Source organism: Echeneis naucrates, chromosome 5, assembly GCF_900963305.1.
Source record: "Echeneis naucrates chromosome 5, fEcheNa1.1, whole genome shotgun sequence".
NCBI classification, from domain to species: Eukaryota; Metazoa; Chordata; class Actinopteri; order Carangiformes; family Echeneidae; genus Echeneis; species Echeneis naucrates.
In genome coordinates this window covers 14,449,454-14,474,447 of record NC_042515.1, presented here as the reverse complement: position 1 = coordinate 14,474,447, position 24,994 = coordinate 14,449,454, and the positions used below count along the sequence as shown (strand labels likewise).

The window sequence follows — 24,994 nt, the reverse complement described above, 5'->3', positions numbered from 1 at the left end:
AAACAAAAAATACACCATTAATTGTTGACGCTTTTTTTTTTTTTTCAATTGTTCAAAGTACCAAAGTTAATTTACACTAGAGCAAATCACAAAAATAGAAATGCAAACTGCCTCCAAAGTCTTCACATCCCAAGGATGATGGCACAGCAGTTCTGCAGAAATTATTCAGACAATTAATGAGCTCATGTTAAGTTTTTTGTTTCCCTTTTTTTTTTTGTTGATTTCCTCAAAAAGATCCCTTTGGTACACAGAGCTTTGTCAGAGTTTACAGGTCAGCCAGTCAATAGGAAAAAAAATATCTAATGTTTCAATAGAACACACATTGATAGAGGCTGTACAGATGTTCTTAACCTGCCTTCTGCTGGAGAGGCACAAGAGTCTATAGCTCACTGATGTCAGAATTCAAAAGGACCATCTAATGTTTTTAATCACTGCTCAAAATGCTGCAGTCTGATTTGAGGGGACGCACCCCTGACTGTCAATCAGTTAGTGAGGCAGCGTAGTGATCCTCATGCTTTGACTTGCAATGGGGTAGGATACCATGGGGGTGGTGGCATGACTCATCGTGATGCCAGGCAGAGGCTGTGTCATAGACACAGCCACTGGTGCCACAGATACAGCCACCGGTGCCATAGAAACTGGAGGTGCCATTCCTTGGGCAATGGTTTGTGCAAGGGCAGCAGAGAGGGGTGTGATCTCAGGGTTGAGGTGGGGTGGAGGAGCAGTAGGTGGGGCTGCATTAGTTGGGGGTGCTGCAGGGGCACCAGTGGGAGCCACCAGGTCTTGCTGGGTGACAGGGCGAGGCTGCAGTCCAGCGCTGCTCAGGGTGGTGTGAGTCTGCGCGATGCTGTGATTGTAGGAACTCACTGCACCCACAGGGGGAGCCAGACTCTGCTCAGCGGGTGCAGGGGTGGAGGACAGCGTCATCACCTTGGCCTGACTTCGAAACTGGGCGTTCTGCTCCAGAAGAACCTCATTGGTGGCAATAAGGTTTGAAACCTGAGAAACACAAGACATTCATTAGAAAAGTAATGAATATTATACGATCAGAAAAAAGCACGTTGAATCATTCAGAGCTACTTTGGAGCATTCACTAACAACCAACAAGTTAACATTTTTTATGAAATGACTAATAGCTGGACACTGCCCTGCAGTTCTTGTATTCATGATTTGTAACATTTTCACAGAATTATGCAAGTCTGTCGCTCTTTACACAGTGTTACAATGCTGCAGAATACACTTTCCACTCTTTAACGAGTGCCCAACCACAGTCATTAGTGTCTTAGTCAGATCACTGTGAGGAGAAAATCCAGACATGGCAGCTGTTTCTTGAATTAATCTGACCTATCTTTTCTTGTTTATGCTAATTACTGCTACAAAATGAATGTTTCTTCCATTGAGTGTCATGTGCTATTTATAGCACAACCTTTTAGCAGCCTCTTCACATGAACTTGAGTAATTTTGTTTCGTATGTAAATAAAGCTTTCTTACAGTCTTCTAAAACGCTGCCTAATCCAAAAATACCTTTTCTATGAAAGCTATTATTCTGAAGTAGTGAATGACATTTGAATAATAGGGTGCACCACAAAGAAATAACTAAATGAAAGAAGTTCATATTTTCTTATGCTCACACGTGAAAGGACAAATTTAGTGCATATAGTTACATTTGGCACCATAATTTAATCTAATTCAAAGGCTAACATTTGTTTAGATGGGTATTGTTATTAGAAAATAAATACAAACATTTATTTTGTCTGTCATATAGGTACCCTTAATGTGGGTAAAGCAGTCTGTCCAATTTGATGGATGCCATTGAGATCTAGATTATTTATTTTGTTCAAGTAGCAAAGCCTATTTTGTCCCATCTGTAATTCTAACCTGCTTCTTTAATTCTTCAACTCGCTTCCTCAGCAGAGAGTTCTCTTCCTCCAGGAACCTGTACTCAAGAGGGCGTGATGGCAAGGTGGCTTGAACTCCAAGCTCATAGTGTCCACCTCCATTCCCATCTGCCAGGCGAAGCCCTTCCAACCGCCGCCTTTTTAACTGTAGAGCAGTGTGGTCCATCGAGGCCTCCATTGAACCAGCATCAAACAGCCCGTTCTCAAGCAGAGGGTCATACACTGAGCATGAGCTCCTGTCAAAACGCCGCTGTCCTGAAGAACTGATCGACAGACAACCACTAATCCCACCTCCACCTACTCCCCCGATTCCTGAAATACCTGGATCTCTGCAGCCACCCAAACTGGGACAGCCCATCCCTATCATATTACTCCCACCTCCACTTCCCACAAGTCCCTGTATTCCACCACAGGCACCTCCTCCACCACCACCACTGCCACCACCACCACCCACCCCACCCCCAGCATTCACCATTCCACTAGCACCTGGCCCTATAACACCCCCCACCCCAACCCTGGAGGGCTCATATTCATAGTCTTTTTTGACATGGCGAAATTTACATTTGTTTCCCCTCTGGCACTCTCCTGTCAGGAAGTCTCTGCAGATAGGGACCTCACCACGGCTATGGGGGAGATCCATGGGGGACAAGCCCAGGCGAGCTGCAACTTTCCCTCTTAATCTGAGGGGTAATTCTCCTGTTTTTTTGTAGTAGTCCTCGTCCTCTTTAGATCCATGGACAAAGCGGCAGTTGGAGCGCATACACTCCTTATTCTGATGGTCATGACAAAATATGAACTCGTTTTTTTTGCACTCCCAAATCCGGAACCTCGTTAAAATCTGGATGTCTAAAGCGGCAGCGCTTCCCTCTCTTGCAAACATTGCGTATGAAGTCCCTGCAGACGCCGTCCAACGCAAGTCCTGCACCTTGTCCTCCTGCGCCATTCCCACAACCGTTGCTGTTTCCAAGCGCCCCTCCTCCACCCATGCTCCCAGAGCCAGAGATGTTGCCTCCAACACTTCCTCCTGTACCCCCTCTGCCCTCTGCCGAGCCAACTGCCAGACCAGACCCAGGCACTCCTTCCTCCCCCAAACTACCACTACTGCCACCACCACCTGACAGGTAGGAACTGTCCCGGTCAGGCATGGCGCTTGGCCCAGCTCAATGAGAAAATAGGACTCATCTCATGTATGGCTAGGACTGATGTGGCCTTGCAAACAGTCACATACACAGGCAAAGAAGTCATGAATTGTTCTGGCCTTTGGGTAGTGAAATCTTCTATTCAAAAGACCTGCAAGAGAATAAAAACACATGAAGCCAAGATGAAAGTGGTGTTTTTAAAGCATATTAAGACATCACAGATGGCAGTGAAGGCTGTAATCTTCCCTCTAAAAACCTAAAAGTATGTAGTTTGGGAGGAAAATGTATTTGTCGCAGATGTAAATCAAGCATCTGCTAATAAATTAGTGTAAATGCATGTATGTTTTTAGATACTGGGCCTCAGCTGCTCAAGGGTAAAAAGAGAATATGTTAACCTGTGAAAGTAGGAAAACCTTTGGAGGGGGGGACACTATGTACAAGTTCCAACAACATGGGGGAACACAAAACATTGCTAGGCAATGTGTATCCAATCACACGCACAAATATCTTCAGCTGGCAGTTTAAAGAAATGAACATGTCTTCACTTATCACATATGTTGCGTTCAAACTCAATGCATGGCCTTTAGAAATCAATTACACATCTGTAGGAGTGGGTGACAAGTAGTAGCTGCAGCATATGACCTATTACATTTCATGGCTACAGCTCATCTGTACAGCTCACCAGCAATGGGCTGTTGGTGACAGCTGCAGTTCAATACTTAAGAGGCCAAGGGGCAAGCGGGATCCTAGAAATAGTCAGTTAATGCTATATAAAACCGAGTTGCACAAAAAGCAGGTGAGATGCACCCGCACCCTTTTGGGCATTGCTCCATACCTCGGCTGGGTCACCAAAAACCTGCATGGACTAGAAAAATAGCTGAGACAGAGAGCCAATATAGAAAATATACACCATATTTTGCATTGAACGCAGAAGCCTAGCAACAGAAGAACAGATGCACCCTGAAAATGGGTACAGGGATGAATGTTTTCCTACCATGTTTGTTAGAATGGTTGAAAAAAAAAAATTGCCCGCGAGAGCAGTAATACTGTGCTAGATTGAGCTGTAAGTGCATGTACTTTAGTTGCAAATAAATTACTATTTTGTCCTTGGCAGCAGTTAATCTTGAATTCCTTACATAGAGAGTTTCTGCTATACCTCAAGAAGGCAGTTTAGGACCTCAATTTAGTTTCAGCCGTAAGAGTTGCAGCTTTAAATCCCAAAGTTTCCTGAGTTCTGGGAAAGCCACCACAGAGTCTCGGCAAGCCAGCCAGGGAACTTCAAAGGATCCCAAACTCACAGAGGACAACCGGACACAGCCAATAGTCAGAGCCACTCAGAGGTCTGAAAGGTAAGAACAGAAATCCTTTTGAATTTTCCCCCAATGGTGTTTTTAGTCAGTAGAGAGGGAGGTGTCTTCTGTGGAGAATAGTGGTCGTGGATCACCTCCTCAAATAATACTGCTGAATTAAACTAAAAAATTTTGATGAGGAAATTGGACTACACTGTGTTAATTTGATTTTTTACATGTACACGTCATTGGGGGAAGAGAAAAGTCCAGGTCATTATGGGCATGCTCTTGGACAAGGGTGTATAAATACGGAGGGTGAGCAAATCAAAAATACTGCAGACAAGGCTTATTATAAAAGTTGATATGGATGTATATGTTGATGACCTGCTCTTTATATAAGTCTATTGCAATTTTGATTATTGTGTTAGTGTCTGATTTGAATTTTAAGCAAGTAGTCCTGATGCCGTAACCGAAGAATGATTATCAGATCACCCCCCAATTCTTTTACAGCGTGAATGTCAGCTGAACAACATGACTGAATAAACACAACAGATATTTGTTTTGAGTGTCCCATTTGTGTAACAGACTAAAATTAGATTTATCACATTATCACATGCTACTTAGTTCTTGGTTTTTGCAGTGAAGTTTTTTTTACGTAACACTGTTTCCAACTTGGTGGGAATAGTTGGGTCACTAAATAAATTAACTAATTTCTTGGACAGCTGTGTTTGGAAAATGCTTTGACATAACATCTGTTGTGAACTAAAAAATAAAATAAAGTTCTCTTGCTGCTGATACAGTTTTTATTATGTGGTCTTTCATTTGCAGTCTAATATTATGTAGTTAATGACGCTCCACCCCTTTCTGTGATACAATAAGTTGCTTTACACTGTCACTGAGTGTGTGAGAGAGAATCTGTAAAGTTTCCGACGACTTTCCAACGTATCAAACGTATCGGTATTGAATTTAACATAGTATTTACCACATTGTAAGTCAATGTGGATCTCGGTCTCTACAGAGTTATTGCTCAGCTGGTAGTCAGGATTAGTTTGGTCCGGGCAGGACAGAGCTTTGCTTTGAAACGCTGACAGTAAGAATAATCTCTCCCCGTTCGCACTCGCGGATTGAAGCTGCATAATAATGGCGTTTTGAGTTTTGATCCTTCGTTGAAAATCTTCATACTTTATACAATTTTCAATTTTCGATTCACTTTTTATTACTTGTTGGGAAGTAGCACAAGTCTGAGGCTCAACAGCTACAGATAGCTCTTCGATCATGGAGTCTTGGAAAAAGCTGTCTGACTTCTCAGCCTCATGGAGTCTCAATATAAATCACTTATCTTTGGAAAAAATGAAATTGTAACCGGAAACTGGATTGAATAGACATGTTGGCAGGTGGTAAATAAAGCCCAACCTAGCATATTTCTGCCACTAACACGGTGCTACGGGACCTTCGGGCTGTCCTGCTAGCTAATGTTAGCTGGCGATCGTCCCACAGCTGGCTAAGTGCTAGTGCAGTCTTACCGAACAGAAACCTGGATCCGGATCCAGCTGAGTGGTTCCCTTCAGTAAAGGCCTCAGCCTGACTCACTGACACTTCGCCATCTATTTCTGCTGACAAAAGCGGACAGGCCCGTGTTTTATCGACATCTCCTCGCGGCCTCGGTGCTGTTTACTTCAGGTGTTAATTTATCTTTCACCACCAACGAAGCAGACGAGCTTCTTCTTCTACGTTTCTCCCGAGCTGCTGCTTTCCGACCTCTAGCGGTGAACATAAAAATGGTATTTAATTTTTTTCTTGACTTAGTTATTTTTCTGTTTTACGCCTGGATGCAATGAATAAAGTGTGTTGAGGTGGAAGTTGATGAAACTCCAGTTAACAAAAAGGAAAGATAAAGGCGGCGCCGCGTCAACTCTGTTTTTGTACGTACTTTCCCTAAAACAGGCGCAACGTCTTGCGTGCAATGAACTGACTACTTATATTTGTGCACCTGGTTTATAGTCAGAGGCCCGTATCTTTACTGGTGTGTAGACCAGTCACTGGAGAGCTTTTTTTTTTAAATGGAAATTAGCTGGTAAACCACATGGTAGAGTCCGTACACACGCTCAGAAAGGCTGCTTTGTTTGACAGAGTTTCTCATCTGTGTTCAGGTCCAACATGGCAGCGGTGCAGGCTCTGCTCTGCTGGATCATCCGAGCCTCCGCAGTCCTGCTCTGCTTATCTGCAGCCGCTGCCTCAGAGAGCAACAGAAACTACTACGACATTCTCAACATTGAGCCAACAGCAACTGACAGCCAGATAAAAAAGGCTTTCCGCAAACTGGCCATCAAGCACCACCCCGATAAGAACAAGAAAGCAGACGCAGAGCCCTTCAGAGAGATTGCAGAAGGTAAAACACTCATGCAACACACTGAACTTTAGAGTAAGCCGCATTATGCACACAAGTGGCATTCACGGACCACATCTGTTTTTATGGTGAGGGCTCAGTACAGATGGCATCTTCCAACTCTCCTTTGCTCAATGGTTGCCAAACTTTTTCGCATCAGGGCCTCCTGAACCATCTAGACCACACTCCCCAATCTGATGAGATCATTTTGTTATAGCCGTGATTGCCTTTGTGTTACGACTAGTAGGGAGAGTTATTATTTCTCAATCAAAGGATTGAAGGCTCTGCCTCAAGGACCCCACTTTGACAATGATCGAGCATCGATCATCCCTGCAATAAATATTACCTTCAAAAGGGCTCTTCGAGGTTCAGCATTTCACTAACTTCTTCATTGGTTGGTTTGTGGTTTTAAAAATACAATGTATGGTTCTGTGTTTAGCCTGCTCTTTAAATAAGTTTGATGGGAACTAAGCAGTGAAACGTTGTAACATTAATTGTGGTTTTAGCTTGGTGTACCCTCAAATTCACTTAAGTTCCTATTTTTCTCCTACTGCAGCCTACACTGTGCTTTCCAACAAAGATAAGAGGGAACTCTATGACAAAGTTGGCCATGAGGCTTTTCTAAAAAATGGAGTTTCTGATGATCCTGTGGATGAAGATGAGTCAAGCTTCCCCTTCCACTTCAGTTTCTCAGACTCCTTCCATGACTTTGATGATAGTCTCTTTGTGGAAGAGACACTCATCCACTGGAGCTTTCATCAGGACTGGCAGGATGAAGAGAATATTTTTGAACATTACAGTTTTGAGGAGCCAGGATTCAACTTTTATTTTGAAGATAGGGATGACAATGAGGAGAAGCATTTCTACTAGATATTTGAAGTGTTGATCCTGTATTGTGCTCAACTATTAGGTTTTAATAAGTTGTCTTTTTTTATTGTTAACAAAGTTTCCATATTAAAATGCTTACTCATGCCTCTCATTCTGCATGTTTTATTGGATGAGTTGTAAGTTGAGTGGTTGTTTATAGGCTTGTGAGGTTGTAAGGCTGACAGTTGGATAACTGATTGGACCGTTATGCCCCTTTTCCTGTTTGGGCGTGTTGAAGGTACTGACTAACACACCACTCACTCATCTTTTTCCCTGCGCCAGCACTTTAGATTTGGCACTGTTTTACTCCATTTCTCTTAGAGCCAGTGTGCACTTTGACCCAGAGGATATCCTATGCCTTCTCAGCAGTTGGAGAGTAAGTGCACTAAATCCTGCATAAGACAAAAAAGTTTTGCAACTTTCTGCACTTTACCAAGATAAAAGGAGATTTAATTTTTCTACAAACAGATAAAAGACAGACTGGAAGCATTAACTTACAATCTTAACAATGATGGTAAGTACAACTGAAAGTGTTTTTGACAACTTGAGTGTCATGTGACTTTTACTCTTTTGTGTCTGCGTGCGTGTATATATATATGTATGTATGTATATGTGTGTGTGTGTGTGTGTGTGTGTATATATATATACACACACACATATATAGACACACACCGTAGTTTGCATCAAAATCAATATTTTAGGAATGTTTTGATACAATTAGCAGCAATTTTTTTTACTACAGCAAGAAGTAGAAGAAGTGAAGTCTGCTCTGAGTGTCCATGGTCATAACATCAGGGTTACAGACGTGCTGAATGATGAAGGCATGCTTACTTTTTTGATTGTTTCCCAAAAGGTGAGAAAATTATTAATTTCCTCATTTTTCGCAGGCAATGACAACATTAGGTCCAGATCAGTACAATCTTTTTAACTGGATTGGATTGCATATTGTTAGTGTCTCTTTACGAGACATGAGATATTCATGACACTTCATCAGCTACAACAAATCATAAGTATAAGTCAGTTGATGTGTTTGAACTAAGATGCGTGTCATGACATTTTGACATTCCTGTTTGTGCCAGCTTTCTGGGACAGGAGAGTACCATGTGGACCGAACCTATGATGATTTTGAATGGTTGCAGCAGCTGCTGTTCTCTCAGGAGGAGGTGCCTGGGATACAGGGAGTCATAGTCAGTACTTTGTTTCCACTGCACTCAGTCCTCTATCTGACCTGTAAACCTGCACAGACAGTTAGTGGTTCTGGTAAATCGGCTGTGTATTGTCTTGTTTGGTCATTCTGTGATCTTTTTTTTTTTTTCTTCTTCTTCTTTGAAGAATCTACAGCCCACTTTAAAAGCTTCATTCTTGTACAATGGTGTTTTTGTGACTGAAGAAATGGCAAACCAAATGTTAATTCATGCACTTACTTAATACCAGGTTAGAAAATGTGTTTCTGTTGCCAAAATGTATTGAAAGCACTGTAACTTTTCAGACCCTTTGTAATTTCTTGACTTTACTTTGTCTTTTTCCGATCTTAGAACTACAAGTTTCTTCAGAGCTGTAGAAAATAACTATATCTTCTCAAGGAGTATTTTGTGACAAGTGACTATTTGTTCAGGGCTGAGTTTGTGATGCATTAAACAAACACATACAGTGTTATAGCAGATTCTTCAGTTTTATGTTGTGTGGAAATGCAGTATATTTCAAGAACGATTAACCTTACCAGGCTCCGCCAACACAGAAGTTTTGAATAAACAATATAATAGGTCCTACTTGAACTTTAATAGATATTTTCTTGTGTCTTTCCTTTAAGTTCCCTCCTATTCCTGCAAAGCCTCAGGTGAATGCATCTGCCAAGGTGATGAAACAGCTTGGTGAGTACGTCTGATGGCCACCTCTGCATGAAATTCATATCAAATGCAATAGATTGAAAAAGCATGTGTAGTTCCCCTCAGTGTCCGTTGTACTGTTGCAGCGTGATAATGAGTGTTATGGTTAAAATGCTGAATCCTTCCCTGCAGGTTTCCTTGGTTTGGGAGAGTGGCAGCCGTACAGAAAAGCACTAGAAACTTTCCTCCAGCAGGTTGCTTCACACAACATACTCAACAAAAATAAAGCTCTGGAAATCTTCCTTACAAGCACAGATGTAAGTGGACATGATAGATAAGATAATGGAGTTTTTTTTCTTCGTACAACTAGGGTTGTAAAGAGTGCAGCGTGACATTATGTTTCTGAGAAAAAGTAGTAGTTGTTAATTTTGCACTGGCATTGTCTCAGATGAGACGATGGACAGATTCATGTGAGAAATGTGACAGTCTCTAAACATATGGAGGAGGGAGGGCCAGTGATCTGCACATCGGAAAAGAAGGGCCGCAATTTGGTAATTATAGTGAAACTCTCCCCATGGGTGACCATCATCGAGAGGCCTTCAACTGACTATATGCCTGTAGATGTCTCCTGGACCATATATTGCCATGATGCCACAGTGAAATACAACCTAAAACTTCCTGTAACCCCCTCACAGACCCAGAAGCTGAAAACACCTGTTTCAGCTGGTAACAAGCTTCAGTCAAGCTGCAGAGGTTTTTATGGCTGCACGAGGACAAACTGTTAAAGGGGCATTTTTGAACTGCTGGACTGTGGACTTTAAAGAAGGAACAAGTTCTGGAGATAATGAAAACACAAACAAGCTGGTGAAATGTCACAAAACAATAAAAATTTTAAAAAGGGGCCGAATGAAGGGATGTTCCACAAAAGAAATAAGACTGCAAGCGCTCCGTCCGCTGTGTTTGACTAACACTTGGCTTTACAGAAACCTCATAATCTATTGTCAAACAAAACTTAAAACAGCTTCCACGCAAGAGGACTATGTTTGTTTGCCTTTTGGGAAGGCTCATTTGCAGTGGTTTGTATTGTCACCTCACAGCTAGAGAGTTCTAGGTTTGAACTCAGGACCTGAATGTCCTTCCGGTGCTCCTCCCACAGTCCAAGGACTACATATTAGGTTAATTGGCTGCTGTAAATTGCTTGTGAGTGCATTTGTCTCCATATGCCAGCCGGAGTTTGGGCTGGTATATGCAGGGTATTGTGTGTTTGAATGAGAGTTTTTGTCACTGTTGGAAATGTTTTAGGTTCTGATTATGATACAGGCGTTTTCGGTCAAGAGTGTATCAGCCTCATCAAGTCTGGAAGGCTGTAAATCAATCTGAAATTTTGTCCAGTCACAGGCAAAAATGTTCTTTGTCTTTGGATGTCCCAGGACTATTTTTGTGCGTGCATGTGTGTAACAAGCACTAGAAAAGGCATAGCTTAGACAAGATCCAACAATTAGGTTCTAAATATTTTCTGTGAGACAGTGTATCTGTCTGTCGGACTCATGTTTAGCGGATGTCATATATTGTAAATACTCTGCATAAGCATCGTTACTATAAATGTTGCAGCTAATCTTTCTAATTATGTTTAGCCTCCAGGTAGGCAAAGAGCAAGGAAAAATATTTTCAACTGGCTGAGTCAAGCTGTGGAAGAGATGAGGAAAGAGGGCCATAAGGTACACAACTGGGCGTCATGGAGACATGATTTGCAGCTTCTGACCCTCCATCTGTAACGTTAATGTTTTAATGACCTGTGTGCGCAGGATGTGGATGAATTCTTTCAAACTCAACGTGATCTTAACCTCGTTCTAACTGGCCATTCTAAGAACGCAGCTGAGGTGAGCCACCCATCTTATATTTTTAGTCTGTTTCCTTTTTATCTCTCAAACACCATAATATATACTGTCCTGTCATTTTTCCTTGTAGAGATTTCTGGATGTGGTGCTTACTGAGCAAAGTAAGAAACATGGTTCACTGCTTAGAAAAATAGCCTGTGAGAGCAGACGGGGGTGTTGAGTTAACGTGGGACATGTGATGTAGTGATCTTTACCCATATCACAATGCCAGTTTCGTTTGTGCCAAGTTGGATGTTACCACATGCTTCATGTTGTGCTCTTATGCAGAAATAGCATTGGCCTGTGGACACTTCTCAGCAGCTCTGCATCTGTGTGTGGAAGCCGGGGATGATCCTGACAAGCAGGTCTTTTCTAGGTGAGACAATAAGATTATCAGTGCCACACCCCTATCATGTCTACTTAAAATGAATGCATATGAATACTTTATCCAGTTAAAGGCAGTCAGTTTGATTACAAAACGTTTTTTTTTTTTCTCAGGATTTGTGTGAAATTATCTGAAGTCTTTGAATCTGCGAAGGTAAATTGTCTTTTTTTTTTTTTTTTTAACAGAAATAGATTGTAGAGCACCATGGCTTTGCCAAATCATGTACAAATTAAATTATTATCATTATTTTTATTTATTTATTTATTTTTTTTTTTTGGGGGGGGGCAGAAAAATATGATGAGTGTTGCTGAGAACAATGTGAGCACCCTCGGGCTGGGCCTAGACCTGGAGTCACGCTACCTGGAGGCAGAAAAGGTGTGTTTTGCAGTTTTGAAGTTATTTTCGTGACTAATAATCCTTTGTTTGTAACAATAAACATCATGTCCGATGCAGGAAATGCTGTTCAGGAGAACCTGTAAACTGGTTGAGCTAGAGACTGCCAAGAGGAATGCAGAGAAGGCTAAATCCGTGAAGAAGGCTGCTGTGAGTGTTGTGCATCCTCGTACAGGAGCATGCTGCTCCAAGTTGCTATTTTATGACCAGCAGGTGTCAGTAACGCTCTGCTGATGAGTCCGGAAGGGGGGGGGCGACATCTCAAGGGTGAAAGCTGATCAGCAGACATCAGATTCATATACATAAACTGTATATTCAGACTAATTAGGACAAAGTCTGTAAAAATGATGACTTGTTCTCCTTTTTCATCAGATGGAGGAGGTGAAGAAAGCCGCAGAGACTGAGTTTGATCAAATTTGTGGTGTTGCTAAGAAGGAGGTAAAACAACCAATTTCCTCATGACATCCCCCCCCACACACACACACACAAACCTCACATACCTTTACTGTACATATAAAAATGTATGCTATGTTTATTTGCCAGATTGCACGATTTGAGGCCCTCCGTGTGGAGATTTTGCAGCAGTCACTGATTCAGTGGTGTGAAAAGCAGCTTCTTACAGCAAAAGAAAGTGCTGATCAGTTCAACCAGCATCTGCAAGCCTTGAGAGAGATGGCCTAGTGACCTGACTGGTACCTTCTTTAATGACGCATCCTCAATATGTCTAAACATAGCCAGGGACAACTCACACATGTCCTTCACCCTTTGTTGTAATGTAGCCTGACGATATTTAGATGCAGTGTCGATGAAAACACACACACACTCATGCTTGTATGCTTCCTAATAAAACCTCTATAGAAATGTTTTGTGATCTCAGCAGATGACTTGTGTGCCTGCTGAGGACATTGTATGGGCATACGTTCTATACTACTATCGTACATTTGTGCTGAGAACATATCGCTGCTCTCTAGCCACTACATCAGCTGGGGTCACACAAAATAAAGTGTGATGAATTGATTCCCACAGTACCTGTTTGCCTTTGTGTGTTTCTTACCCCTCGATCATTAATCAGCTGGTTTGGCTGCTCCTGCAAGGACATGGCAGCAAAGGGGACTGTGCATTATTTGGATTTTGGAACTACCTTGGCTTTGTGGAGACAAAACAACATTAATAATCTCACTTTACAATTTAATCAAAATCAATTCAGTCAATTTCAAAATTATTGCATAAGACTTTAAAAGCGATCCGGTGCAAAACTACAACATAGTGGATTTTTTCAAAGTACAAAGTCATCCTCTCCTTCTGTGTCTGTTGAAGACATTGGGTCCATATTTCAGCACTGCTGTGTGGTTCCTCTCATCTGTTCCGGCCTGTAATCTCTCCATTGGGTGAATAAGGAGGAATGGTTCCCATTTGGGGGTATGAATCAGAGAGAGATAGATGACTGGTCTTGTAAGAAGAGAAAGTGGAGAGGAGGTTGGTCTGATTTGACAGTGAAGGAGCAGAAAAAGGGCAGTACATGCAGCGCCAAGAGCATGTTTTCAACCCACCCAAACAGACTGAATTATTGAGAGTACAGTCATCAGCTAGAGTGTAAATGTACTTATTTCAGAAGACCCCCTATCTCTGATGGTTCTGTAACCCAATAGTGTTCATGATATTATATATCTGGGCAACGAGGAGGCGTGGTGGTTAGCGCTTTTACCCCACAACAAGAAGGTTACAGGTTCGGTTTCCTCCCATCGTCCAAAGGACTGCATGTTTAGGTTAATAGGTTACTCTAAATTGTCCGTAGGTCTGAGTGTGAGTGTGAGTGGTTGTTGGTCTCTGTCTGTCTCTGTGTGTTGGCCCTGTGATGGACTGCTGACCTGTCCAGGGTGACCCCACCCTCACCCAGAGTGAGCTGGGATTGGCTCCGGCACCCCCCACAACCGAGAAACAGATAAGAGTTAGAAGATGAATGAATTATTACATATCTGATTTCATGTTGGTGACTGCTGCTTAGACTGAGCTAGAGATAAACTCCCACAGTGCTCAAAAACAAAAGTCAAATTATTTACTTGAAAAATGTTATTCAAAGAATGAGGCACGTCCATAGAGCGGCAAATGAGTCTACAGCAGCAGTAGCAGTAGAGAAGCTATATTTAGGCACAACTGTGCTCATGGCACCAAACTATTTGGTGCCAACTATTTAAACTATGAACTTTATTTTATCCAGCATGTCTTTTGAGATACATTATTTGTTTTGTTTTATAAACGTGGCAAAAATGTTAACATGTCACTCTAAAGCAGGCATGATATATACCACATTAACTATGTTTGTGCACCTGAAGGCCACAGTTACCAAGTGTGAATGCTAATTCATGTTTCAGAACAGCTGTGGCATTTATTCACACTCCATTCTTCTTTCCAAAGTATATGACTGCCTTTATTGGAAAGGCAAAATTTGCGTTCATGTGACCCGCTAGTCACTGAAACACTCGCCTGTGTTTTTATGCTTCCTTTTATGCTGTGGAGGTAGTAACAAAAAGACATTCACTCTCCTTACACTACACACATTTATTGATCATTAAATCTAGCTTTTACGCCATGCAATATTGCACTTCATCTATGTGCTTTATTGGTTTTAATGAGGTGCAGTAAAAGTTAAAGGTAAAAAGTTTATGGACCATTTTTATGATTCTATGGTTTTACTTCTTTTGCCAAAAGCTTCTACCCACCAGGAAAAAAAACGAAACACTGTGGACACAGGTCTGCAACGTGAGGGGGGCCAATCAACAAAGTGCAAAACACACACTGTACTTAAAGTAAGCAAATACAAATAGAAAACTACGTAGTTTTTTTTTTAATGGGATTTTATATTTTTCAATATAATCGTCCCTGCTATTATTCAGATGTGATGCAGTAATGCTCCTTTCCCTGCTGCTTGTCACTGCATCCAACCAGATGACCTTTTTTTTTTTCTTTTTTTTCCATTATGGCCCTGCAGAAGCTGACTAGCACACAGAGCAAGTGCATATGGGCATGGCACTCACACACAAGACACTTTCACAAACAGAGCATTGCCATGATCTTCCTGTCCTTGATCTGGGTCATACTCTCAGCAGCTGAGATGGGTTCTCATTAGTGTGTTCGCATACCACTGGAAACATGCACTTAAAGCTGATTCATTGAAGTAGCTCATTACTGGTGGAAAGGGAGCACTCAGCCAACCCGTTAAGTGCAAAGTTAAGGCAATAGTTTGTCAGAATACAGTGTAACAGGACTGAATGACTAAGCTGGCCAATGAAGCTCTATCATACGACTTTGAAGAGTATGACAGCTTGTTAGTCGAAGAGATGATAAAGGAAACATGCTGATTAGCAGCTTTAATCAGTGTTTTCACAGCAGGTGGTTTATTGTCGCTTGTTCATTGTCTTGTCATAATCCTGCTATGGGTAATTTGAGAGATGCAGGAATTTATCTATTGTAACAGAAGTGAGAATAACTGAAGTGTGTATGTTTTATCTAGAATTAAGAACCGAACAGAATATTGCAAGATACTTATCAGATGAGATAGTGCATTGATTCCAATTAAACCATTTCAAATGATCAAAGGACTTAATGCTAAATGAATTCAACATAGATGAGGTATTGATGTTTTTTCCAATTTGGTTAATGCAGCAAATGTATGTGATAGCAGTAGTAAATCAGAAATTCTCTTTTGTCTCTCTGACTAGTCCCCAGATCCCCCCATTATAGATTCATACTGCTTTTCTCCATCTTCAGCCATATCAGGTATCTTTGGAAGCCACAATTTCTGGGAAGCTGTAAAAAAAAACAAAACCACACACAGTGTTAATAGGAAAGTTTCTCCCATTCCCACTTTCTGATTGTGAATTGAAAGTGGGAATGACATCTGAGCATGACATCCCTGTCAATTACTGTATACTCCAGCCTCAAAATAAACAATGAAAACTCTCTGACCTCTGTAACCCCGTGTCCAACTCATTGTGTCCATGTCATGAGGTGCAAGCCACTGGTTGTGTGCTACCACAAATGACCAAGCATGCTGCAGCTGATTTGAGTCGACCCAAGGTTGTTGGCACCTCATTAAATCTAATCACTGCCATACACAGATTATGACTCATAAAAAGTTTGTGGGATGGAGAAAGAGACAGGGGGAAAGGGAACGAAACAGACAAATGCCATAACGCAGATGCCTCGACCATCTGTAGTTTATTCAGCTCGGCAAAGCGCATTCCAGTCTGACTGTGCAGCACAGGACAAGGTGGGCTGACAAAATAGACCCTTTTAGCTCCAAAATCAAACCTAATGGAAGCACTCCACCAGTGATTTGGACAGTGAATAGTACCAACTGCCCCCCCACACCCCTCTGGCATTGGAATACAGCGTTGCAAAGCATTAGACTTGCTAATTTCTCTAGTCACTACTGAATGGATCCATAAATATTAATACTTTCACAATACCCTCCTGGCTGCTTGTCATGTGTTTGAGGGATTGGAAGCCGCAATATTATTAATTAGGTTTGCAGGATGAATGTCTTTAGTGAACCTATATGGACATGCTGACATGCTGAGGTGATGACTTTCCTGTCTTTCCCAATCTACAGTCTGAATACACGGAAAACATGAACAGAAGTCATGCAGGGGGCAGGGGAAACTGTCCATCATCTACCATGACACGATGACTCATTTTTCTTTTCATGTAAAATACTCGAGTGAATTATTAAAGAAGGAAATATGCGAAACATTATTATGATGTACTTTAGTCAAGCAAAGGTACAGTGCATTGAATATTACCAAGTGTGCAGTGAATCATGCTCACGCTCTCTATCTCAGACACACACACACATAATAGCAATTCATCCATTAGAGTAAAATCAATTATTCATCAATTTTTTCCACCACAGCTTTGACCAGAGGAGCAGGCTCTTCACTCCAGAGGTCATTTTGTCACATGTGCTCAACATGTGGCCCTTTTCAGTCTCATTACTGCCCATGTGTCCTACAGCACACTCTGTGCTGCATGGGATGGTGTGCATACTACACAAATGTACCATAGTAACAGGTGTATTATTGTGTATGCAGCATTTCACAAGGAAAATGATTCTGCGTTTGTTTTCCATAACAGTTAAGAAAGGTCTGATATTTGAATAATCATCTACCTCCAAGGCAGTCTTTCTTCTATTTCAGTGATTGTATTTAAGCTGAAAAAGGGATGGCACAATGATAGTAGGGGATGTCTGCGTCAGCTTTTCTGCGAGTTAGAGACATTTTTTTTTCTCAAAAAATTGTTTTTACTTATTTACTTAATTATTTGTTAACGTTAGTGATAATGATAATGAAGAGCTTTCTAGGAAAATTCTTGACTATCAGAGGAAATGTCTTTTATCCCCATCAGCTGTTCTGCTGTGTCCCTGGAGCTGCACAGGATTTACAGTTTTGTTCAAGGACACCACAGCAGGGTGATATTTGCTGCCAAAGAGATCATACCGGGGACTTACAGTGGTTGAAGGACAGGCTCTCTGCTCACCAGCCTGGTTCATTTTTCAAACAAACATACAAGGGCAAAGGAACCAGATGGAAAGTCATGCCAGGTCTGACAGCAAACATAGGCCAAACATCTGTTGCAGGGATGTATCCAAAATCTCACCTCACCTTTCCTGCTATTGTTTCCTCTGACTCAGACTTGGCAACGAGGCACAGATGGGATCAGAAATGCCCCCTGGATACTGCTATTAAATTTCACTTTACGATAATGCATGCTGAAGTCTCGTTAAATCCCAGTCAGAGATAATGCATGGTAAACTCCCATTACAGTTTGATTAAAAGGTGCCGGGCCTGCCTTTGCACTGATTGTGTTTTTAATCAGATGCTTCCTCCTGCTGCAGAGCAAACAAGAGGTAAGAGGAGAAAAAAAGAGAGAACAAAGCCAAACAAGCTGAGCAAGCACTTTAACAATTTCCTATCTCTGTGAGAACAAAGTGAAATTGTTGTCTATTGTTCTTGGCATAATGAAACTATATGGGAGAGGATTTTAGATGGAATAATCTTTCAGTGTTATTACTGTGCGACTACAAAAAAAAAAAAAAAAATACTTCAGTGGAGAGAAACCAATGTACACACATTTCTGTGTAGGTACTTTTAAACTCTACAAGCAGGATTTAATATCTGTGTTTCACACATTTAGGTTCTGAAATTCTTGTCCCATAGCACCATGGTAATCATTTTAATAGCTTCATTTTGAAACTAATTGCTCATTCTGACTAATATGCCCAGCAGCCTGATTTTGCACGTCTGCCATATAATACAATATAATATAATGTAAACTCATTATTTTAACATATTATGAGAATTGGTTTTAGAGGATCAATGACGTAGTGTGATTTTTTTTTTTTAAACGAGCACGGTGCCTTAGATACACTTATCACTTTCAAACTTAATATTAGCTGATAAAGCCATGTAGCTGTTTAGTAACGATGTCAGGAAGAAGGTCAAACAACTGAACACAATCTGTGGATGGGCAGATTGGGATATATTTATCTGAACCAGTAAAAACTGTTGCTGCCCCTTTAATGTTCAGTCAGAAAAAGCCCCAAAGACCACAAGTGATGTGCTTGTACATTTGTATCATAAAAACAACAGAGCTGCTGCCTTGTATATCCTTCAAGAATTCAACACTACTTCTAGGTCAGAGCATCAAGCAAACTTTTGAAGTGTATCTTTTGTCAAGTTAACCTACACATTGAGTATGTTTGCAATTTGTGTAGCGTTGTGCCTGGCATTCATGTTTAAATAAGCTGTGTTTTTCCACACAACTGGTACAGGGCTTTTTAAAGTATCAGGGAGAGGACTGGTGGGGAAAGCAGGGAACCATCCGAGCTGTGTACAGCAAGGGCGGGCCTGACCTCAAATGAGGAGATTATCGGGCAGTGGAAGGAACACTTTGAACACCCACTGGGGCAGAGAAAGAGCCAGAGGATGTAGGGGGGTCATCATCAATTTCCCTGAGGGAAGACACTGAGGTAGTCAGTAAGTGGATAAAGGTGGATGGATGGATGTATGGAGAGGACTGGAGGTGTCAGTGGCTGTCTTTGTGCTTCCTGCTTGCTCAGCAAAGTCCAGTCAAGTGTATTCATGTTGCCCAAAGTCCCATTCATTGTCTTATTGGGCAAATTACCAATGACCTCTATCATGACTCAAGCTCTCTTAGAAAACAACAACAAAGAAAAAGAGTTCAGGGGGATAAGTGGTGTGCGGGTAAAGAGTTTGGAAGCTATTTAAAATAAGCTACTTCAGGATCTATCTCACTGAGTTACAGAGGAAAATGATATTGCCCAGAGCAATGCATGTGAACATGCATAAAACCTGGTGGGAGTGAAGTATGTATGTAAATAAGATTATTGAAGAAGGGTGTGTTAAAATGGTTATATCTCTGGCTTAAGTTGAACCATAGAAGTTGTTTAATCCCACTGAATTTAGAAACTTATTCATGTTCCTAAGACAGTGACAAAAAATGAGTCTTCAGTGGATTTGAAAATTTCTAAGAAGGCAGCTTCCGCCACAGAAATTGATGAGTTGAAAACAGGAGAATAACAGCAGAGGAGAGGAAGACAATTTTTTCCAGCTCTTGTAAATGACACAGTCTGCTGAGATCTTAAAACAAGTATGACAAAGCTCAAACTTTTGGTAGGCCATACTGAGACAGACATTACAGTGCAGCCTGTTCAGTGTACTAAAGTCACTGAGGAGGAACCTATTCCCAGCACTGCGTCCTGAACTGTACGTGTCTGTCCTGGGAGGACGGAGTGAGCATGCTGTCCACCTGAGCACCGATTCTCTTTCTGTCTCACTCAGCTGAGCCCTGGAGACTCAGTGGTCTTTGTAAGGGGAGCTGATAGAAATATATTTGTGCTGATCGCAGCAGGGTGCAGGAAGCCCACAAAAAGAACTAGTCAGTCTTTGCATTCAGACAGATATATATATATATACATAGGCAAGAAACTATAGTGGGAAATACGTTCATGATCAAAAATACTTGATGGATCAAAATGTGACATTTAATGTAACACATCGTGAACCATCACAAAGGGTATTATCATACAACACTTATGCTTAGAGAGAACAAAGTCATTTAAAGTGATGAGCATGATAGCACATTTTTAACAAGCCTTACCAGCCATGCTGATGTTCCTTCTCCACCATTATACATCTCTGCTAAGTGTTTGTATAACAGACTGCTTCAGCCAATTAGAGGCTGATTGGGGCAAAATGAACAGTACAGGTGGAAGAAATGAGGGGAAATTAGGGGAGAGGCTGTTAGCAAGCACAAAAGGAGGAGAAGAGACAAGGGTGGAATATAAACTGAACAAAAGAAGAAGCCGAGAAAAACCAACACTAGCTTTTTTTGAAAATGGGAATTAATTGGTCAACTTTTAACAAACCCAGACAAACCCTCTCTTTGTATGTGGCTGCAGCGTAATTGAAGTGAGACAGCTGAGTGAATTATTCTCAGGGAGGGATGAATGAGTGTGTCCAGTCTGTACCCAGGCCGAGATCTTCACTGAAACCACACTAAAATATCTCAATAACTATTGGATGGGCAGCTGGAATGTACAGGAACATTAATTTATGGACACTGTAATTCAATTCAAGTCTTTTTACTGCTACATAGCCAACACTAACGTTAATAACTGTGTACCATAGGAAATGTGGTCAGTTAAGCATGTTTATAGTCACATTGGAATGCAGCTCTTTTATTTTGCTTCTATTTTCATAATTTCTTTCTTCTACTGAAATTAGCATGCTGACCCCCTGGCCTGAGAGTGGTCATCCTGTCTTGTCACTTTTCCATACGGACACAATGTTGCATCTGGTCAGGCCAGCAGGAGTAGCACTGCTCTGTGATAGAGTTTGGAAAACACTTTGATTTTATGAATGAATTTCAGTGACCTTCATCAGGTCAAATCTTCCAATTGGTCCAAAATATTTACCCTCAGGTTCACACTATGCGAGGCTGTGGGTATATCGCTTTAACTTTCTATATTAAAAAAAACGGAATAATACTACTAATAATAATAATACTTCAATATAGCATTAATTAACCAATTTAATTCAATAACATGTTTGACACCATCATGGTCAGGTGTTACAGTGATTAGCAATATCCCATAGTCAAACAGAAAGAGAGATCTGGTTTCAGTACGAAGGCACTTACTTAATTGGTAATTCTAATTTGCCTGTAGGTGTGAACAAAGGCAGGACAGGTTTTTTGCTCCAGCCAAATTCAACCACTTGACACATGAAATATGAAAAGCAAAACCTACAAGAACTTCTGTATATTTTTGTTTCTATGTAATAAATAGCAAGAGTAACCAGAGAAAACATTCAAATATTTTCTCTTTGCTGACTATTCAGAATAAATTCAATTCAGTGCCACTGTGAGTAGGACCATTCCACTTCTTCCTCTTCATCTCAAACCATGATCCGCAGAAATGCACACAAAACTCCCTAATCTGCTCTGTGTAACCGGTGATGAATATGGATGAGGATATGAATATAGATGAGGAAAAAGAATTAATATTGATGAAGGTAGTTTCTCGGCCTTGTGAGTGATGGTATAGGCACTGAGTGGAACCATTCAGTCCCCACAGAGAAACCAATAAACTGGCAGGCAGGTCAATGGCTTGTTTCAGTATAGTATGGCTGCGTATGGGTGTGCGTGTTTACACATGTGACCAGAGTCTTTGGCCTAAAAGCCAAACGGTTTTATCAGTGAAGTTCTTGGTCACTTTACTGTAACCTTGCTGCCTCAGCAATTAATAAGCACTGCTGCCTGTACTGGTCCATTTGCAGATGTGGTAAACAAAATGTAATGAATGCATCCAACTTAACAAACTAATGGAATCTCTACAGCATGTTTTTTTGGGGGGATGATGAATCACATGCAAAACAAACTTATGTATTTTCCTCAGAGGGTTCTCATCGTCATTAAGCTGATTAAACCAACTCCAGAGCTTAATGAAACGGGCCAGCCATGTGGCTGGGGAATTGATGAAAGTTATGTGGTGAGGTCAAAGGTCAAAGTATCTTCTTGACCTCATGATTAAAAAAACCCCGAAAGCCCTAAATCAGTGATAGTGAGTACCTGACACTGCTTTGATCTTTGTCATGCTACAGTCGCTGCCCGCAGCTTTAAGGTCTCTGTGAAATGAAAAGCTGTAATCTCTCAGTGCACCATTACGGTGCTAATGCAGCGTCTCCTGTTCCTACAGCTGTGGGATCATTTGCTACCTCTTTACCTTGTACTTCATCCCATTCACCCCAGGCCTCCCATTCCCAGTAATGAGTCAAGAAGCTCCAATGACTGAAAGGATCACATTTTTCCAATGACCATCTGTGGGATACTGACTGTGCAGCTTTTGATCCCTGCAAAAGAGGAGTGAGTCTTAGTCTGGGCTGAGGTGTCTGCACGAACGCCCAGACATTATTGCATTACTGTAAAGTCGCAGTAAGGTCAAGGGCATTTTCCTTCAGGGACTGAGGCACATATATGCTCACCTGATGATGGAGTAGAATGACGTAGATGTTTGAGGAGGTTTTCCAACATTTCAACCCATAATTATAATAGAAACATTAATAAAGTTTTTTTTTAATGTTCATTCTAACATAGAGCAATAATTAGATTTTTTAAGAAATGTCAAAACTGCCAACTACTGCAAACATTCATATGACATAAATAAACAAGATATATGATATTAATTAGTGAGTTTTAGAGCTGCTGGTGGACAGATTTAGCTAAATACATAATTTCCTCCGTTTCCAGTTTTTATGCTCCATGTCCACAAGGTGCTTCATAGCAAGCAAGAAATTAGCCTAATCAAGGTATTGAGTAATATTCAGAAAATATGAGGTTATATTAGGACAAGTGCAAGATTTGCTATATCGCAGGTGAAATTGCATTCAAAATGATCTCCCCCACTGTAATACTATAAACTCTCTTTCTCATTCTTTGTGTTCAAATTATAACATTATGTGTTGGAGTCCTGCAGGGGTAAAGGGCCATTCATGAGCTTTACGAGCTTCTGAAAACCACCTCTATCGGAATCTGGGGTTTGTGTATCAGCTCCATAAATAAGATTAATTGATATAAGAGCTTACAATCATGTTTTCTGCCAGTGTAGAAAAAAAGTCGAGCACTTATCTTAAAACATTATTCTAACACACCAGCTGTACTGAAGAAAAACGTTGAAAAACTCACATCTGTGGGTCTTTCTCACTGTCCCTTCTGTTTGCCTTCATTTTCACGGAGAAATGATCCCACTGAACGGCCGGAGGTGACACATACGCCCACTTTTGGTTAAAGTCCGCCCCTTACAAGTACGAATACGGATACAGATAATATAGATGGTTGAACAGGTACCGACAGTGGTGCGCTCGCATTTACTCACTTTTCCGATATTTTCCTCTTTCTTATCTGAAGTGGCCAAAATCCCACATAAAGTCTACTGTAGTACGTCACTGCTATCAAACTTTCCCTTCCCTCAGACTCCCCCACTGTCACTTCGTGGACCTGCTGTGATAAGGACTGGATCGATGGTGGCAGTGCAGAGGAGTGTGACAGGCCTCAGCAGCACTGTCTACAGTGTCATGAAATAGCATGTCAGCACTGTGTATGACATTACCCAAGGGGTGCAGCTGTGCGAAGGACGCTCTAAAACCACCAACGCCTCTGCTAAAGCCTATTGATCTCTGCGACAATAACAGAGAAAGGCTGCAAATTATGAATGAATAGTTAATTAGATGGCATTGTGTATATAATTGGTGGATAATTTGTAGCTACCAAATAAGATATTACATGATCATCTCTGGAGGGAACCTAATCGGCTTATATGGATAAATCTCTCTTTGTACAAACCTTCTCCGAGGGCTTTTTGGCATGCAAGAGGTGGCATTGCTCCGGGGTTGCACATTTGTGTCTCTTTTCTTCTTTACAATAGACACTCAGCAAGCAACAAATGGCCACAATGAAGCTCTGTCATGGACTTAACTGGACATTGCGGACAGAATCTCTTGAGTGATCATGGGACAAATTTTTTAATTGATAAATGGGCTCTAAATTCAGTCTTGTGTAAGCTGATAGGGAAGGCTAGATGTTTTTAAAGTGAAAAACTGCACTCTCAAACCGAATGAATCAGAGATTTTCTTTACCCTATGCCTGCAGTGTAGAGCCAATTAGTCAGATGGATGTGCAGTGTTATCTTCACTCTGGCTCTGGCTCCACTACGCAGGCTCACAGCACCCGTAAACTACTGTGGCCATAGACACAGATAGGATCAGTAATAAAGGACAGCCGTGCTGATACTACTGCTGTCACAGCAGCTAAGGAGGAAAATGCTAAGGTTACCACCATGTGGGGCATTATATACTTTCATCTAATCATATCACTTAGTACCATTCAGAACTAGGAGCGTTATTGAACGGAACAGTCAACTATTTACTATCGACTCTACAGTTTTAACGCTGTTATAAAAATGACCAGCATTTCTCACCTGCCGCTTCAACTGCAGAGTTCAGATTATGTTCTGTATTTCACATGCGCAGGAGATATCTTAGTGTTTAGTCTGCTCACCACATGCCCCAGAGGAATGTCTTACAAACATACAAAAGGTGCACTGCAGGGATTTAGTTTCACAGAAAGGTCGACAGGCTGATTTTCAGTCCCTTACTTTGAGTACAGAAAGAAGCAGATGCATATTTTAAATGTCAGCAAGATGCATGCGCATTTGCTTAACGTGGCACAAATGCAGGCGAATAGCTGACAATATTTCAACCTGCACAAACCTGCACTTATCCCAGGGCTTTATGAATCTCTCTTCTAATAAATATACTGAGATCATAGGTGAGGAAAGTGGAAAAGATTGCGCCATCTA

General features: G+C 41.2%; 3 protein-coding genes across 3 annotated transcripts; 2 read left to right on the top strand and 1 right to left on the bottom strand.

Annotated features, from left to right (window-relative positions):
* Window positions 1-28: 28 nt before the first annotated feature.
* zc3h10 (zinc finger CCCH-type containing 10) lies at window positions 29-6,049 on the bottom strand. Its single transcript, XM_029501418.1, is given in 5 exon segments — window positions 29-999; window positions 1,879-2,703; window positions 2,705-3,188; window positions 4,194-4,379; window positions 5,850-6,049. Coding segments are annotated over 3 exon segments (1,677 nt in total). The 5' UTR covers window positions 3,044-3,188; window positions 4,194-4,379; window positions 5,850-6,049; the 3' UTR covers window positions 29-486.
* LOC115043183 (dnaJ homolog subfamily B member 9-like) lies at window positions 5,713-8,087 on the top strand. The gene is made up of 3 exons (XM_029501421.1): window positions 5,713-6,107; window positions 6,477-6,715; window positions 7,901-8,087. The coding sequence occupies exons 2-3, from the start codon at window positions 6,484-6,486 to the stop codon at window positions 7,957-7,959; spliced, it is 291 nt and encodes a 96-aa protein (XP_029357281.1). The 5' UTR covers window positions 5,713-6,107; window positions 6,477-6,483; the 3' UTR covers window positions 7,960-8,087.
* LOC115043182 (sorting nexin-32) lies at window positions 7,592-13,048 on the top strand. Its single transcript, XM_029501420.1, has 15 exons — window positions 7,592-7,955; window positions 8,048-8,093; window positions 8,322-8,432; window positions 8,659-8,766; window positions 9,390-9,450; window positions 9,598-9,722; window positions 11,040-11,123; window positions 11,211-11,285; window positions 11,374-11,404; window positions 11,571-11,658; window positions 11,781-11,820; window positions 11,956-12,042; window positions 12,121-12,210; window positions 12,433-12,498; window positions 12,604-13,048. Exons 2-15 carry the CDS (start codon window positions 8,088-8,090, stop codon window positions 12,739-12,741), a joined length of 1,110 nt encoding a protein of 369 aa, XP_029357280.1. The 5' UTR covers window positions 7,592-7,955; window positions 8,048-8,087; the 3' UTR covers window positions 12,742-13,048.
* Window positions 13,049-24,994: the final 11,946 nt, after the last annotated feature.

Excerpts from the sequence above, each read along its gene's own strand:
- LOC115043183 (XM_029501421.1), top strand. The coding sequence starts at position 6,484 with ATGGCAGCGGTGCAGGCTCTGCTCTGCTGGATCATCCGAGCCTCCGCA. Across the intron at positions 6,716-7,900 it reads CTTCAGAGAGATTGCAGAAG|AGCCAGTGTGCACTTTGACC; the intron begins GTAAAACACTCA and ends CATTTCTCTTAG.
- LOC115043182 (XM_029501420.1), top strand. Across the intron at positions 11,659-11,780 it reads GACAAGCAGGTCTTTTCTAG|GATTTGTGTGAAATTATCTG; the intron begins GTGAGACAATAA and ends TTTTTTTCTCAG. Across the intron at positions 12,211-12,432 it reads AATCCGTGAAGAAGGCTGCT|ATGGAGGAGGTGAAGAAAGC; the intron begins GTGAGTGTTGTG and ends CTTTTTCATCAG.